This window comes from Sarcophilus harrisii, chromosome 4 (genome assembly GCF_902635505.1).
Source record: "Sarcophilus harrisii chromosome 4, mSarHar1.11, whole genome shotgun sequence".
In the NCBI taxonomy this organism is placed as follows: domain Eukaryota; kingdom Metazoa; phylum Chordata; class Mammalia; order Dasyuromorphia; family Dasyuridae; genus Sarcophilus; species Sarcophilus harrisii.
The window spans coordinates 301,259,879-301,273,189 of NC_045429.1; the positions used below are offsets into that span (position 1 = coordinate 301,259,879).

Sequence of the window (13,311 nt, forward strand, 5' to 3'; positions counted from 1 at the left end):
CACTCTGCTTCAGTTTGTGCTTTTCTGTACTCATCCCATTCATCACTTCTTATAATATAATCATATGCCAGTCAATCAGTAAATTATTTATTAAGTGCCTACACTACATGCCAGGTATTATACTAAGTGTTAAAGATATTGTATAAAAAAGGATACAAATGTGAAAAGTCCCTTTCATTAAGGAATTTACAATCTGATGGGAGAAAACAACTAAAAAACAACAAAAAGTAACTAAAGAGGGAGGAGGAGGAATGATAATGAAGTCTAAAGGAGCAAGCTTAAGTGAGAATGAAGAAATGGTTTACTGGGTACCTTCTTTAAATGGAGATTTGAAAAGAACTCTGTTCAACATTCATAAAGAATTGAGAGTATTGATGAAGTATGAGAACCAAGGCTGATGCAATCTTGCAGAATAGTGATGTTCCTGATGATAAGATTCAATTGGGAGCATGATGGAGACAATTAGGCATTATGTCATTATGGTCACGTAACACAATTTGTTTAGTCATTCCCCAGAATTGTCAACCATTGCTTTTGCAAAAGGATCAGCCCTTTTCTTTCTGTTATACAAGTCCTCCATCACATCTTTTACTTCTGTGGAATTCCTTACTGCTTTTATGTTGTAATCTGTTCACACCTACCATGCCGCTTTCCATTGCCCTTTGTGTGACACTCTTCTTTAGTTCTTCAAAGGCCAGATCTCACTATCATTGCAACACCACTAGTAAATGTCCTTTGTCGTTATAAGAACCTTGGTGTCAGTTAAAATTCTTTACAATTTCTTGAAAGTGAGCCATCTTGCTCTCCTCTTCCTTTTTCAACCCGAGATCCATCTGTTCCGGATAAACACACACCATACATACACTCAATTATTGGGCAGGCTTTACACTTTTTCGTTAAGGTATGTGTTGAAATCTGGGCAATATTCTTCATCCATCTTGCCTTCCCTCAGTGGATGAATGGACCAAATTCTTTTTTTTTTTTTTTTTTTTTAGTTGATATTTATTTATTTATTATTATTTTTTTTTAGTTTAAAAATTGGTCATCTGATTTTTTTTTTCTTTTTTTTTTTTTAATTTAATAGCCTTTTATTTACAGGATATATACTTGGGTAACTTTACAGCATTAACAATTGCCAAACCTCTTGTTCCAATTTTTCACCTCTTACACTCCCCCCCCACCCCCTCCCCTAGATGGCAGGATGACCAGTAGATGTTAAATATATTAAAATATAAATTAGATACGCAATAAGTATACATGACCAAAACGTTATTTTGCTGTAGAAAAAGAATCAGACTCTGAAATATTGTACAATTAGCTTGTGAAGGAAATCAAAAATGCAGGTGGGCATAAATATAGGGATTGGGAATTCAATGTAATGGTTTTTAGTCATCTCCCAGAGTTCTTTTTCTGGGCATAGCTAGTTCAGTTCATTACTGCTCCATTAGAAATGATTTGGTTGATCTCGTTGCTGAGGATGGCCTGGTCCATCAGAACTGGTCATCATATAGTATTGTTGTTGAAGTATATAATGATCTCCTGGTCCTGCTCATTTCACTCAGCATCAGTTCATGTAAGTCTCTCCAGGCCTTTCTGAAATTATCCTGTTGGTCATTTCTTACAGAACAGTAATATTCCATAATTTTCATATACCACAATTTATTCAACCTGAATGGACCAAATTCTTTTGACAGGTTATATTTCTTTTTCAGGAGGCTTTGCAGGAGAGTTGTTCTGGTGCCAACTTGTACTGGTTGCAGAGAGAACAATATTTAGGTAATTGACAAATGCTAAAAACAGGACCTGATTTATTATTTTGTTGATTGTCTAAACTTAAAAGTGATGGAGAAACTTTCAGTAATATAGCTGATTGTTAAATATTTACCTGTACTCTAAACTTTAATTCTGTTATCCTATGTATTAAGCCATTTGCATTTTAAGAGATAAAGGAATGAATGAATGTTGGGGAAATAAGAGCATTTGTAGTAATTGTATAGAAAACAGAAGAGCTAAGAGGAATGGCAGAATCAAGGAAGACTTATTTTTTGTTTTTTTCTACAGCCCTTTAATAGTTTATAAATTTGACTGAAACAAAGCCTGGGAAGATGAAAAGATTGAAAATTCAGTGAGTAAGGACTGGGTTTGTCATATTAATGAGCCAAGAACTCAGGTTTGGAAAGGAAGATAGATATACCATCTCCTTTTTCTGAGGTACATGGGGAGGAGGAGGAGATGTAGATAATGTTTGAAATGATTTGATATGACAGTTGTTATAGGGCTAAAATGAGGTAATCTAAGAAAGCCTTTTTTTCCATTTCAATGAAGTAGAAAATAAGGTTGGCTGATAAATTGGGGTGGCAATGGTGATAGAAAAGATTTGAAAATTAGGTGTAGAAAAGATTTGAAATATTCACTGTGGGAAATGTAGCATGGATAATAAGAGATAAACAAAAGGGTTTATTAAGCATCAGTTAATTTAGGCTAACATTAATCTCTGGAAGACATACAGGGTAACATAACAGTAGAGCAAAATAGGATTGGAAGAGTATATGCCAGGTAAAACATATGAGGTACTAGGTACTAGCCTCCCATGGCATCCGAGCAACTAAAACAAGAATAAGACAAAGAGAGGAGGAGAGTAGAGAGTATTTTAAATGGATTGAGACAGCAGACCAGATATAATAGAGAATGTGGACTGTAAGGATGGGTGGTCAGAGATTCTAGTTCATAGTTTTAGACAAAGTTCCAACTGTTTAGACAGGCACTGTATAAGCTTAGAGGTTTTGTAGTTGTAAGGAGCTTCAAATGATTTCATCCAGTTTCAAGTTAGAGTCATTTTAGAAAACTGAAAGTTCAGGAGACACAATAACTTCTCCAAAATCCAACAAGTAAGAAGAATAAGAATTAGGATTTGAACCCAGTCCCTGGAAAGGAGATACTTTTTTTGTATACTTCATTATCCTAGGCACTGAGATTTAAAAAAAAAAAATCAGCAATAACTCCTCAAACTGCTGAGAATTATTGTAGTTTATTGATGAAAGGAGAATAATGTTAATGAATTTTAGATCCTATTATGAAAATGTTCTTCAAACAGGTTAGCTTATTTAAGAAAGAATTGTAAGTTTCTTGGGAAAATGATGTTATAAGAGATGTGAATCTATTTTATCATGTAATAGTTTACTAACCTTTTATGTTCACCAGTAGATGTCATCCTTGCTTCTTATAATAGCAATATAGTTGTATATGTATGCAGGCATATAAAAGTCAGTTTGTAAAAGTAGTTCATTCATAGTTTCCAAGAGCTTTAGCTAAGTGTGGGATATATCTTAATACAATCTATACCTTTGAGTTTAAGATATGATTTGAACATTCACAAATGTAATTATTAAGTAAAATATCTTATCATCAACCAATCTCATAATTTGGTGAATGAACTATGGAAATATGTTTTTTTATGGAAAACTATGGAAATTTAATGTTGTGCCGAATAAAATTTTAGGTAATATCCCTTGTACCTACTCTTATATTTGAGTGTTTATATACTCAAATTTTTTTGGTACTCATATATTTGAGTACCATTTGTTAGAAGGTACTGCCAAATTTGTCCTAGTATCCTGTTTCCTTTTGCAGTTAAAAGATTTGGATCTAAAAAGGTAGGAAATGGCAGAATTAAGTAGACAGAATTGCCCATTTGATGAAATATTAAATTATGAAAAGTCTGCTTCTTGCAATGAATTCATAAGGCTGCTCAATAGTGTGACTTGAATGGATGGTCAAAAAAAATAGTATGCCCTGTTTTGACTTAAGATATGATAGACATAAATCTTGACAATAGCTTTTTTTTTTAGGGGGAGGGGTTGTTTGTTTCCATTCTAAAATAACATAGAGATGAAGTTTCCTACAAATTATAGTTTTGGTAGAAAGGATAATTATAAGGCTTAAAATTAATTCAGCAATGCAGTGAAGTTACCCAAATAAGAATGCCTGCATAAATTGGCATTTATTAGTGTTCATTTCTAGCATTTATGTAAATGATTTCCTTATATTCAATAATAGATCAGGACCTATAGCCTTCTTTAATTTTGGCACTAGACTCTGACTACAAGGAGAGATAGATTCTTATGCATTGAAAAAAATCGATCAAATCAGACCAATTAAAAGAAAACAGTTAACTAGAATACAAAATTAGATGATTAATTTCTAATAAGAGAAAAGATTAGGGATTTTACAAGTTGGAAGGAGAAAATCAATAAGGTATAGTTCACTGAAATCAGAAAAAGAGATATTTCCCTCATCTATATTCAATAAAAGAAACAGAAACAATAACTAATTGACCAATATAAGGCCAGTTTTCTCTAAGACATATGGGTTGCTTTAGATTTATAATTATAAGAAAAGTCCTTGTATCAATCTTCAGGTTTGAGTGGGTCTCTGGTCATCATAATCTAGGTTGTTAGTTAAGAGTCTCTCATAGCATCTAAAAAAGTAAAGAAATTAGAACAGCAAATGGTAATGGGAATTGAATGAATCACATATTGTCCATCTTGTGACTCAATTCTAGATCTAGCTTATTTCTCTTTCTATTCAATTATGGGTTTAGTTCAATTTCTAACTTGTGAGAAAACTTTTTGCATTATTTGAACTTAGCTCTGTGTGATTGGGAAGCTGAACCACTCACTACCTGCTTTACTACTCTTTAACTAAAGACTTATTATGAACAGAGACAGATGGAGGGGAAATCCATTCTGTTAAGTATATATTGGTACTATGATAGTCAGAGCTGGACTGAGAATTGAATATGAAAGAGAAATGAAGTTGTATTGTATTTGGGGAAAACTGTATAGTACATTCAAGAGCATCAATTTTTTTTTTTCCTGGAGACAGCAAACTTTGGCCTGAGGGCCTTGTTTTTGTTCAGCCTGGAAGAATGGTTGCCTGTAGACCTAAGTGCTATGAACATTTCCCCTTAATTTTTCTATTCTTCCAAACTTCCTTAGTACTATTAAAGCTACTACCATCCTTCTAATCACTCAAGTTTATTACCTCAACATCATCTTTAATGTCATCTTACATAATCAGATAGAAAAATCTTTTCAATTTCTTTTTCCAGAACATCTTTCTATCATTTTTTTCTCTTTACTCATAGGGCCACCACTCTGGTTCAGGTCCTTATCATCTCTCATCTATGCTATTTCATCTTCTTAGTTGTCTTCCTGTCTCAAGTCTCTCTTATTTTTCACATAGCTTCCAGTGAATTTTCTTTTTTAAATTTTTCTTTTTTTAATTATGAATTTGTTTTTTAAAAAAATTGCAGTATTCCAGGAATTAAAAAAAAATTTATCTGAATTGATAAATTTTTATTTCTTACAATTTTCTTTTTTTAGAGTGTATATTATATTTAACAAAATAATAATAAAATTTCCTTTTTTGAATGATTTTCCTAAAGCACAGGCCACCATTGTCATTCACCTTTTCAGTACACTTCAGAGGGTCCTTACTATGTTTAGGATCAAATAAAAATTCTTCTATTTCATGTATGAAGATCTTTACAACCTGGCCCCAGCCTACCTCCAACCTTATTACACATTATTCCTCTATAAGCACTTTACTGGTAAGTCAAAATGACTTTCTTACACTCTTCTTCACATACTGAAATTGATCTCTGTCTCCCTACTTGGTACTGATTGTCCCCCATGCCAAGAATGCATACCCTCCTCACCGGGCTACTTAGACTTAAATTTCTTAGACTCTTAGACTAGTTTCCCACAAAACTCAGGTATTACCTTATTCATCAGGGTTTCTTAACCTTTTTTGCGTGTGTCTCTTTTTGGCAGACTGGTGAACCCTTTGGACCCTTCTCAGGATATATTCTTTTTTAATTTAGTTTTACTTTCAGTTCTGATTTCTCTCCTTTCTATTATCTATTGAGAAGGTGGGGGGAAAATTGTTACAAATATGTATAATTAAGAAAAACACATTCCTGCATTAGCCATGTGCAAAAGAAAGGAGGAAAAGAAAAGGAAATTTTAAAAGGCTTCATTACACACTGAGTCTGTCAACTTTAGAAGTGGATAGCATGTTTTATCATGAGTTGTGGCTTATTCATTGTGTTATTGAAAAGTTTTTGAGTCTTTCAAAGTTACTTATTTTTACAATATAATTGTTACATAAATTATTATTCTGGTTCTGCTCTCTTCACTTTGCTTCCATTTATGTCTTCTCCAGTTTTTCTGAATTGTTTGCTTTATTATTTCTCACAGCACCGTAATGCTCCATCAACTTCATATATCATAACTTGTTCAGTCATTGTCACCACAAAATTCTTTGTACATATGAGTCTTTTCTCTCTTTTATCCCTTAGGGTAAAGACCCACTAGTGGTATCACTTGGTCAAAAGATATTACACAATTTAATAGCTTTGGGGACATAACTCCCATCACAGTTCCACCAACAGAGCATTAAAGTACTTTTTCCATAGCCCCTCTAACATTTATAATTTCCCCTTTTTGTCATCTTTGCCAATCTAGTGGTTGTGAGATGGGTAGAACTACAGAGGTTTGCATTTCTCTAGTGACATAAAGCATTTTTTTAATGGATATTGACAGCTTGAATTTCTTCTTTGAAAACTGACTTCATATTATTTGACCATTTATCAATTGGATAATGGGTCTTACTCAATAATGTATTTTTAAATGTATAAAATAAAATACATAAGATTGCAAAGAAAATTGATTGTATTGAAATGCAATTCTCAAATGTATTTTTAAGCGCACAGATTCCAGGTTAAGAACTTTTATTCAGTGTGAATCCTTGAATAAAGTGTTTATTTCCTTCCAGAAACCATTGCTTCCCCCCTGAAATGGTAAACTTGTAGTTTAGAATGTTCTTAGCACAGTTCCTTGCGTATAGCATGCTCTTAATAAATCAGAAATAATTTTGAAGTTGTTCAAGGCATTACACAATTTCCCAAATATAGTTTAGTTCATTTTCTTCTCTTCTGAGCCCAGCTTATTGTCTGCTTGCATGTATTGATGTATTAGATCTATAGTTTGTGTATCTAAATACTCTTCTTTAGCTGCTTAATTTTTCTTTAGGATGGACACGTTTGAATAATTGTAAGTCTGTGAGATCTGCAGTGTTCTAGAAGTTGATGGAATTAGAATAAAAAAAGTTTTATTTTTCATAGGACGTCCCTTTTGTATTTGGTTTTTATGCTAGGAAGTATGAAGAGGTGTTTGGTTCTGCAAGAATTACTTCTTCATATGATATGAATGAAGAAAGAATTGTGAGGGAAATACATGTGATGTTCTTTTCCTGTCCTTGTTTTCTGTAATGCCTTTTCTTCTTCCTCATTCAACATATCATAAACAGTATTGCTATATTCTAAATGTGATGGCTCTTCTATCTTTAATACAGAAAAGAGTTTGTTTTAAATTGTATATATCTTTTCCATTTTTCATCCATTTGGTGATCTTTCATTTTTGTCTTTAAATGATCTCAGAATGATTTGGCTCAATTGGTTTTCTGAACAAGCTAAACTTCTAATTAAACTTTTAAATTAAACTTTTGCTTACTTGTTTTTCATGATCATTGCATTAGAATTCTTTAAAGCTGAAAGACAGTTAAGGGATCAACTAGTCTAATCTCTCATTTTACTGAAGAGAGTAGTAACAAGACTGGTAGCAGTTCTAATACATTGTAATATTATTTTTCTCTCCCTTTTTTTTTTCATAAGACCTTATTTAAATTTGGGGCTTTTTTGTTTCATTCCTATAGTGCCAGAATCTACTAAGACCAGTTCAAGCCAGCCCCAACCTGCTGGTATCAGTACCAGTACTTCCACCAGCACTATCACCAACAGCAGCAATGGCAAACGTACATCTGCCAGTGGCCAGCAGCCAGCTGCATCCCGTTACCTGCCTCGTGAGGTGCCTCCACGTTTCCGCCAGCAAGAACAGAAGCAGCTGTTAAAAAGAGGTCAGCCATTACCTCCTGGGACTCTTACCAGTGTAAGCCCAACACAAGGTACTGGACAACCAGGGGCAAGTCCTCCTCCTCTAACAGGAGCAGGTGGACAACATCATCCAAGTAAACTCCAGTCAGGTAAGTTTTTACATAATAATATAGTCTAATAATCTAGTAATCTCAGAAGATCCTATATACTTTTTGCTGAATAACAAATATGCTTTGCATTATATAAATTTCAAAAAATTGTATATAAACATTGTTTTTCTGTTTACTTGAATGAAAATTTCAGCTAATCTTCAAGTTTTCACTTACCTTCAATTTTAGCTGTGACTAAATAATTTTTCATACATTTTTATTTTATGCCTCCATGCTCCACTAAAATAGTTAATCAACTATAAAGTATAATCTCATTGTAATTCGGTAAATTGAATTAAGGAGTAGAAATATTCTGCTTCCTAGAAACTTAGTTTACAAAGTAAGCAAGGAACTGAATAAAGAAATTAACAACTGCGTTTTTACAGTGTCCACAATATGACACAACAATTAAATTTAATAGACCCTGAATTTTTAAGTATGTTGATAGCTTAACGGTCACACAAAAATATGAAATGAAATTCTCTATTTTGTCACGTCTCGTGTAAGATTTCTTTAAATTTGTGGGAAAAAGGTGGGGAAAAAATCTTAATCATAATTTAGCTATGTAAAAGACTTAAAATTTATTTTAAAAATTAATTTCCAATAGACTTGAAAGCATGTTTTGATGTTTTAATGCCTATTAATGAAGAAAAAAATACAAGTTCCTGATGAAGTTAAACTTTTAAATAATTTATATAGTAAAGAACCTGGGTTTTTTCCCATTTTACTTTTATTGAATAGCAGTCAATAATACTGTTGTAAAATTTTGCACTTACTTTTGAGAATTTGTAAAATATTCTGTTAATTATTGGGTTTATAGAAAAACAATAAATTTATTCACATTCAATTCAGCATTTATTAAGTACCTATTATATGCTGTGCACTGTGCTAGACTCTGGGAATATATGAAATGATGTAATCCTCCTTGCCCTTGAAAAGCTTGGAATGTGATAGAAGAAGTATGCATATTGTAATAACTGATACAAGTTATAAGTTCAAATAGAGTGGCATAAAAGATTTGAGAAGGGAAAAATTGTTATGAGTTAATGAGACATTATTTTTCTTTTTAAGAAGGAAAACTTTTTAGAAGTAACACTTGAGTGGTGGCTTAAAGGGAGGAAAGTAGATGGAAAGAAAAGACCTTCCCTTCTCCCCCAAAAGCAAACACCAAGAATTGTACATTTGTCCAGTTTTGCTAAAACATAATATGTCAGTAGAAGTAATATTTGATGAGCCTGGAAAGGTAGATTCAAGCCAGACTATATGAGTCCTTGAATGCCAGGCTAAATAATTAGCATTTTATTTAGTAAATAGTGAAGAGCCCACTAGAGTTCCTAGGAAAAGTAATTTATATCACTAGTACTTTGAATTATTCAGGTAGTAGTACTAAGGTTGATTTTGGAAATAGAGAATGGTGTGGAGAGATCAGTTAGGATGCTATTATAGATGTCAAGAGGAAAGAAAATGAGAATTTAAATACATGTGGTAGCATTTCTTTGGTTACATTAGTTATTTGATTAATATTAGTTAATCAGAAGATATAAAGTTATTAATTTTTTCCCTATAGTCTTCTAATTCAAGTTTATTTTCATCAAGTTTATCTATGTATATTCTATGCTCAATCTAGAGTAATTATCATGTTTTTCTTTGTTATTTGTTCCCTTTGCGTAGGCCTAAAATGTATACTCATGTGGGCTTTCAAAAAGACACTAATCTTTATACCTAAATCCTGCTCCCTTTAGCTTTTCTCCCCTCCCCACCCCAGTATAAATTCTAATTACAGTCAGTTGAGCTGGCATTTATTTAGCAATGGCAGTGTGCTAGGCACTGTGATAGCAAGTCAAAGAAAAAGCAAAAAATTCCCTGCCACTAGGATAAGCTGAAAAAAATTTAAACAAGTGTGGGGATAGTCAGTGAAAAGACATATAGATGGAATATCAAGTGGGTCAATGTAGCTAGACTGTATGTTGCATGGAGGGGAGATCATGTAAAAAAAGACTAGGAAAGAGCCAGAATGTGAAAAGCTCTAAATGCCAAGGAAAGTATATTTGATCCTTTAAATAAGAGCCATTAGAAATTTAATGAGGTGGGTGATATGGATATGTTTATGCTATAGAAAAACCACTTTGGAGTAAGTTGAGACAGAGTGTGGAGTCCAAATCTAAGGCTGCTAAAAGATTCGATATCAGGGGTTAACGAGGATATGAACTAGAATAATAACTTAGTAAAAAGTAGAAAGATATTTTAGGAAAAAGAATGCTAAAATTTGGCAACTGACTAGTAGAGTTGAACGCTGAGGTTTTGAATCTTAGTGTTAGGAAAAATGGTGGTACCATCAGCAGTAGTAGAGAAATTCAGAAAGGAGATGAAGTTAGTTTCTAGGAGGGGAAATGATAAATTCTAGCTTGTATATACTGGATACCCCAGTTTGAAATAGCCAATAGATATTTGGTGATGTGAGATTGGAGCTCAGTAGAGAATCTAAGAAATCATCTGTATAGAAATGATAACAAAACCCAAGGGACTACTGGATAATGAGATAATATTGAGAGAAAAGAGAAGAGGATCTCAAACAAAATCATGCAGTCAACAAGAGTTTATTAAGTATCTACTTTTGTGCTACATACCAGACATAGTCTTAACCCAGATTTAATGGTTTTGTTATGGATTAAGATCTAGCAAAGGAGATTGAGGGAGAACAGTAATTCAGATAGGAGAACCTATCTAGGATAGAACCTAACATAGATAAAACATTTTCTAATCCATTACTATGTGCCATGCATTGTGCAAAGTACTGGGAATACAAATATAAGATAGCAAGGTAGTCCTTATTCTCAAGGAGCCCACTTGCCAAAGGAGTAATGCAAAATTAGCATGGTCAAGAAGAGTGACGAGAAAAGAGAAGGAAGGAAACAATTGGTAAGTGATATGTGGAGATCTGGACATCAGCCATCAACAAGATAAGAGGAAAATTTATCCTTCAAACTTAGGGGACCATGAGGGTTCAAGGAATGTTCAAGTTTTGAATGAAGTGGAAATAATTGAAGAGTAGGATCATATTTAGGAGAGTTCTGTGAAATTGCCTAGAGGCCCAGACTCCAACAAGGTAAAGCAAAAGCTCAGTTGTCAGAGCTAGGAGGCTCCAGAGTGAAGTCCCAACTTCTGGTAGAATAGGGATGCTCAGAGAATAGGACCTTAGTGAAGAGATAAGAAAGGAGAAGCACATGTAGATGAGTTGCCGTTGGCAAGCCAAAGGGCCACCTCTATACTACACACTAAAGTGAAGAAGGAAATAGAGGTGGGGGAGTGGAAGGGGAAGAGTTTTATCAGAGGCATGTAAGATGAAGCTACAAGAGGGAACTACCAGCAACATGAATTTATAGTTGGATACCAGTCAATACCCAGTTAGAGTTGAACTGGTTCAGTAAGGAGTTGAGATTTGGAAAGGGAGGAAAAGTGTAGACAAGGGTAAAAGCACTACCGCATGGAAGAATTAGAGGTCAGAGCATAGATGAAGAATAAGGTGAGGAATAACCATGAATAGGAAGAGATGAAAAGAGAAGATATGATTAAATAAAGGATTATCAGAGTTCTTAAAGTGTAACAATTATGGATAATAACAAGATCAGTGATGTAACTATTCCTGTGTGTAACTAAAGTGAATTGGAGAACTAGGTGATGAGAATTAAGTAAATTGAATAATAGGGAAGTTAATATATTTCAGGGAAAAGGCAGAGGGGAAAAGAGTATTTTAGTTCCCAAAAGTGACCAGTGAATTGTTGAGGGGATATGAATCCAAACAATATAGACAAGTGTGGATCAGGATATAATGTCATCTCAGGAGAGTTAGATCTTAGTGAGTGCCAAGAAATAGTACAAGAAAAGAAATGGTATAGAATGAAAATAAGTTTGTTGATTATCGGACAGGAATCTGAGAAGATTCAGTGGAAAGGGCAGGAAGATATGGAGCATAAAATCACTGGGATAGAGCTGAGGTGTTTTGCAATGACAGAAGGAAACAGCTAGGGTTGAAGAAAGGGGTATCTCTGGCAGTTGGGATTCAGTGTCTCTGGGATAGAAAACAAATAACAGGATAATATGGTAAAATTGAAGAATAAGTCCAGAAAGAATTTCAGTGAGTTCTGATGATGAAAACAGGTGATGAGAAGATCCAGCTCTCTAGATTTTAGCACAGCATTCAACCACAGGATTTGTCTTGTTACTGTGTTTTTATAGGGAAATGTGCCTCACAGCAGGCATAAGCAGAAATATGTTCCCAGCTTAGAAGATCTGCTGTGTCCCAAGACTCGGTTTAGGACACCTGACAGAGGTATGTGGGCCTCCCTGGATACCTCTTGGGTCCGGAAGCCTAGCAAGAAGGCCTAAGTTAGTATCCCCTTGCTTGTCTCACAGTCCTTTTGTGGCTTTGGGGCATCCAGAAGCTTAGCATATTTTTCTTTCATGGTATCACCAGATCCCAATTTTTCTTCCATTCTTTTCTTTTGCACATATTTTTACATTCCTTTTTTTTATTTAAGTTACTGTCTTACTCTAAGAATCTTTTATCCCTATTTTTCTTCTACTTCTTTAAGTATTTTGAAATTTTTTCTTGCCTCCAATCACTAATTTTTAGTAATTTTCTTTTGCCATATCCTTTTCCTAAAAAAGTTTTCTTTGTTTTGTCCTGCTTAATTTTTATCTTCCTTCTAATTCTGTTCTACTTTCTAAAGTAAAACACACACACACACACACACATACACACTCGTTTGTTCTTTCTTTATCCTCTCTCTGTCCTTCATGGGATTAAAGATTCCTAGGTACCAGATTTGAGCTCTTCTATTCAGTTTTGATGTTGTTACTTTTGTAGATTTGGCCCATCTAGTTAACAAACGTTTATTAAATATCTACAGTGTGACAGATACTATGACAGGCACTATAAAAGGCACTATAAATGCAAAGACAAAATTGAAATAATCCCCATCCTCAAGGAGTTTACAGTGTAGAAAGGGAGATGACATGTATCTATAATGGCATATCCAAATAAGGGAGAAGAAAGCACTGGCACCTTTGGGATCTGGAAAGGCTTCATATAGAAAGTAACCTTTGAGCTGAGTCTTGAAAGAGCCTAGCTGAACTAAATGGCAGAGATGAAGAAAAAGTGCATTCTCAGTATAGGGTACAACCAAAAGAAAGACAGAGATAGAGGAT

General features: G+C 33.9%; 1 protein-coding gene across 5 annotated transcripts in view; it reads left to right on the forward strand.

Annotated features, from left to right (window-relative positions):
* TNRC6C (trinucleotide repeat containing adaptor 6C) overlaps positions 1–13,311 on the forward strand; it is a 161,059-nt gene that overhangs the window by 16,005 nt on the left and 131,743 nt on the right. For 3 of the 5 annotated variants that reach the window (XM_031965560.1, XM_031965562.1, XM_031965561.1), the window contains exon 3: positions 7,777–8,103. In XM_031965560.1, the coding sequence (XP_031821420.1) occupies positions 7,777–8,103 (327 nt within the window). Of the gene's footprint in view, positions 1–1,712; positions 1,777–7,776; positions 8,104–12,409; positions 12,434–13,311 lie in introns of those variants that run through there. The other 2 variants (XM_031965564.1, XM_031965565.1) reach the window with 2 other exon arrangements.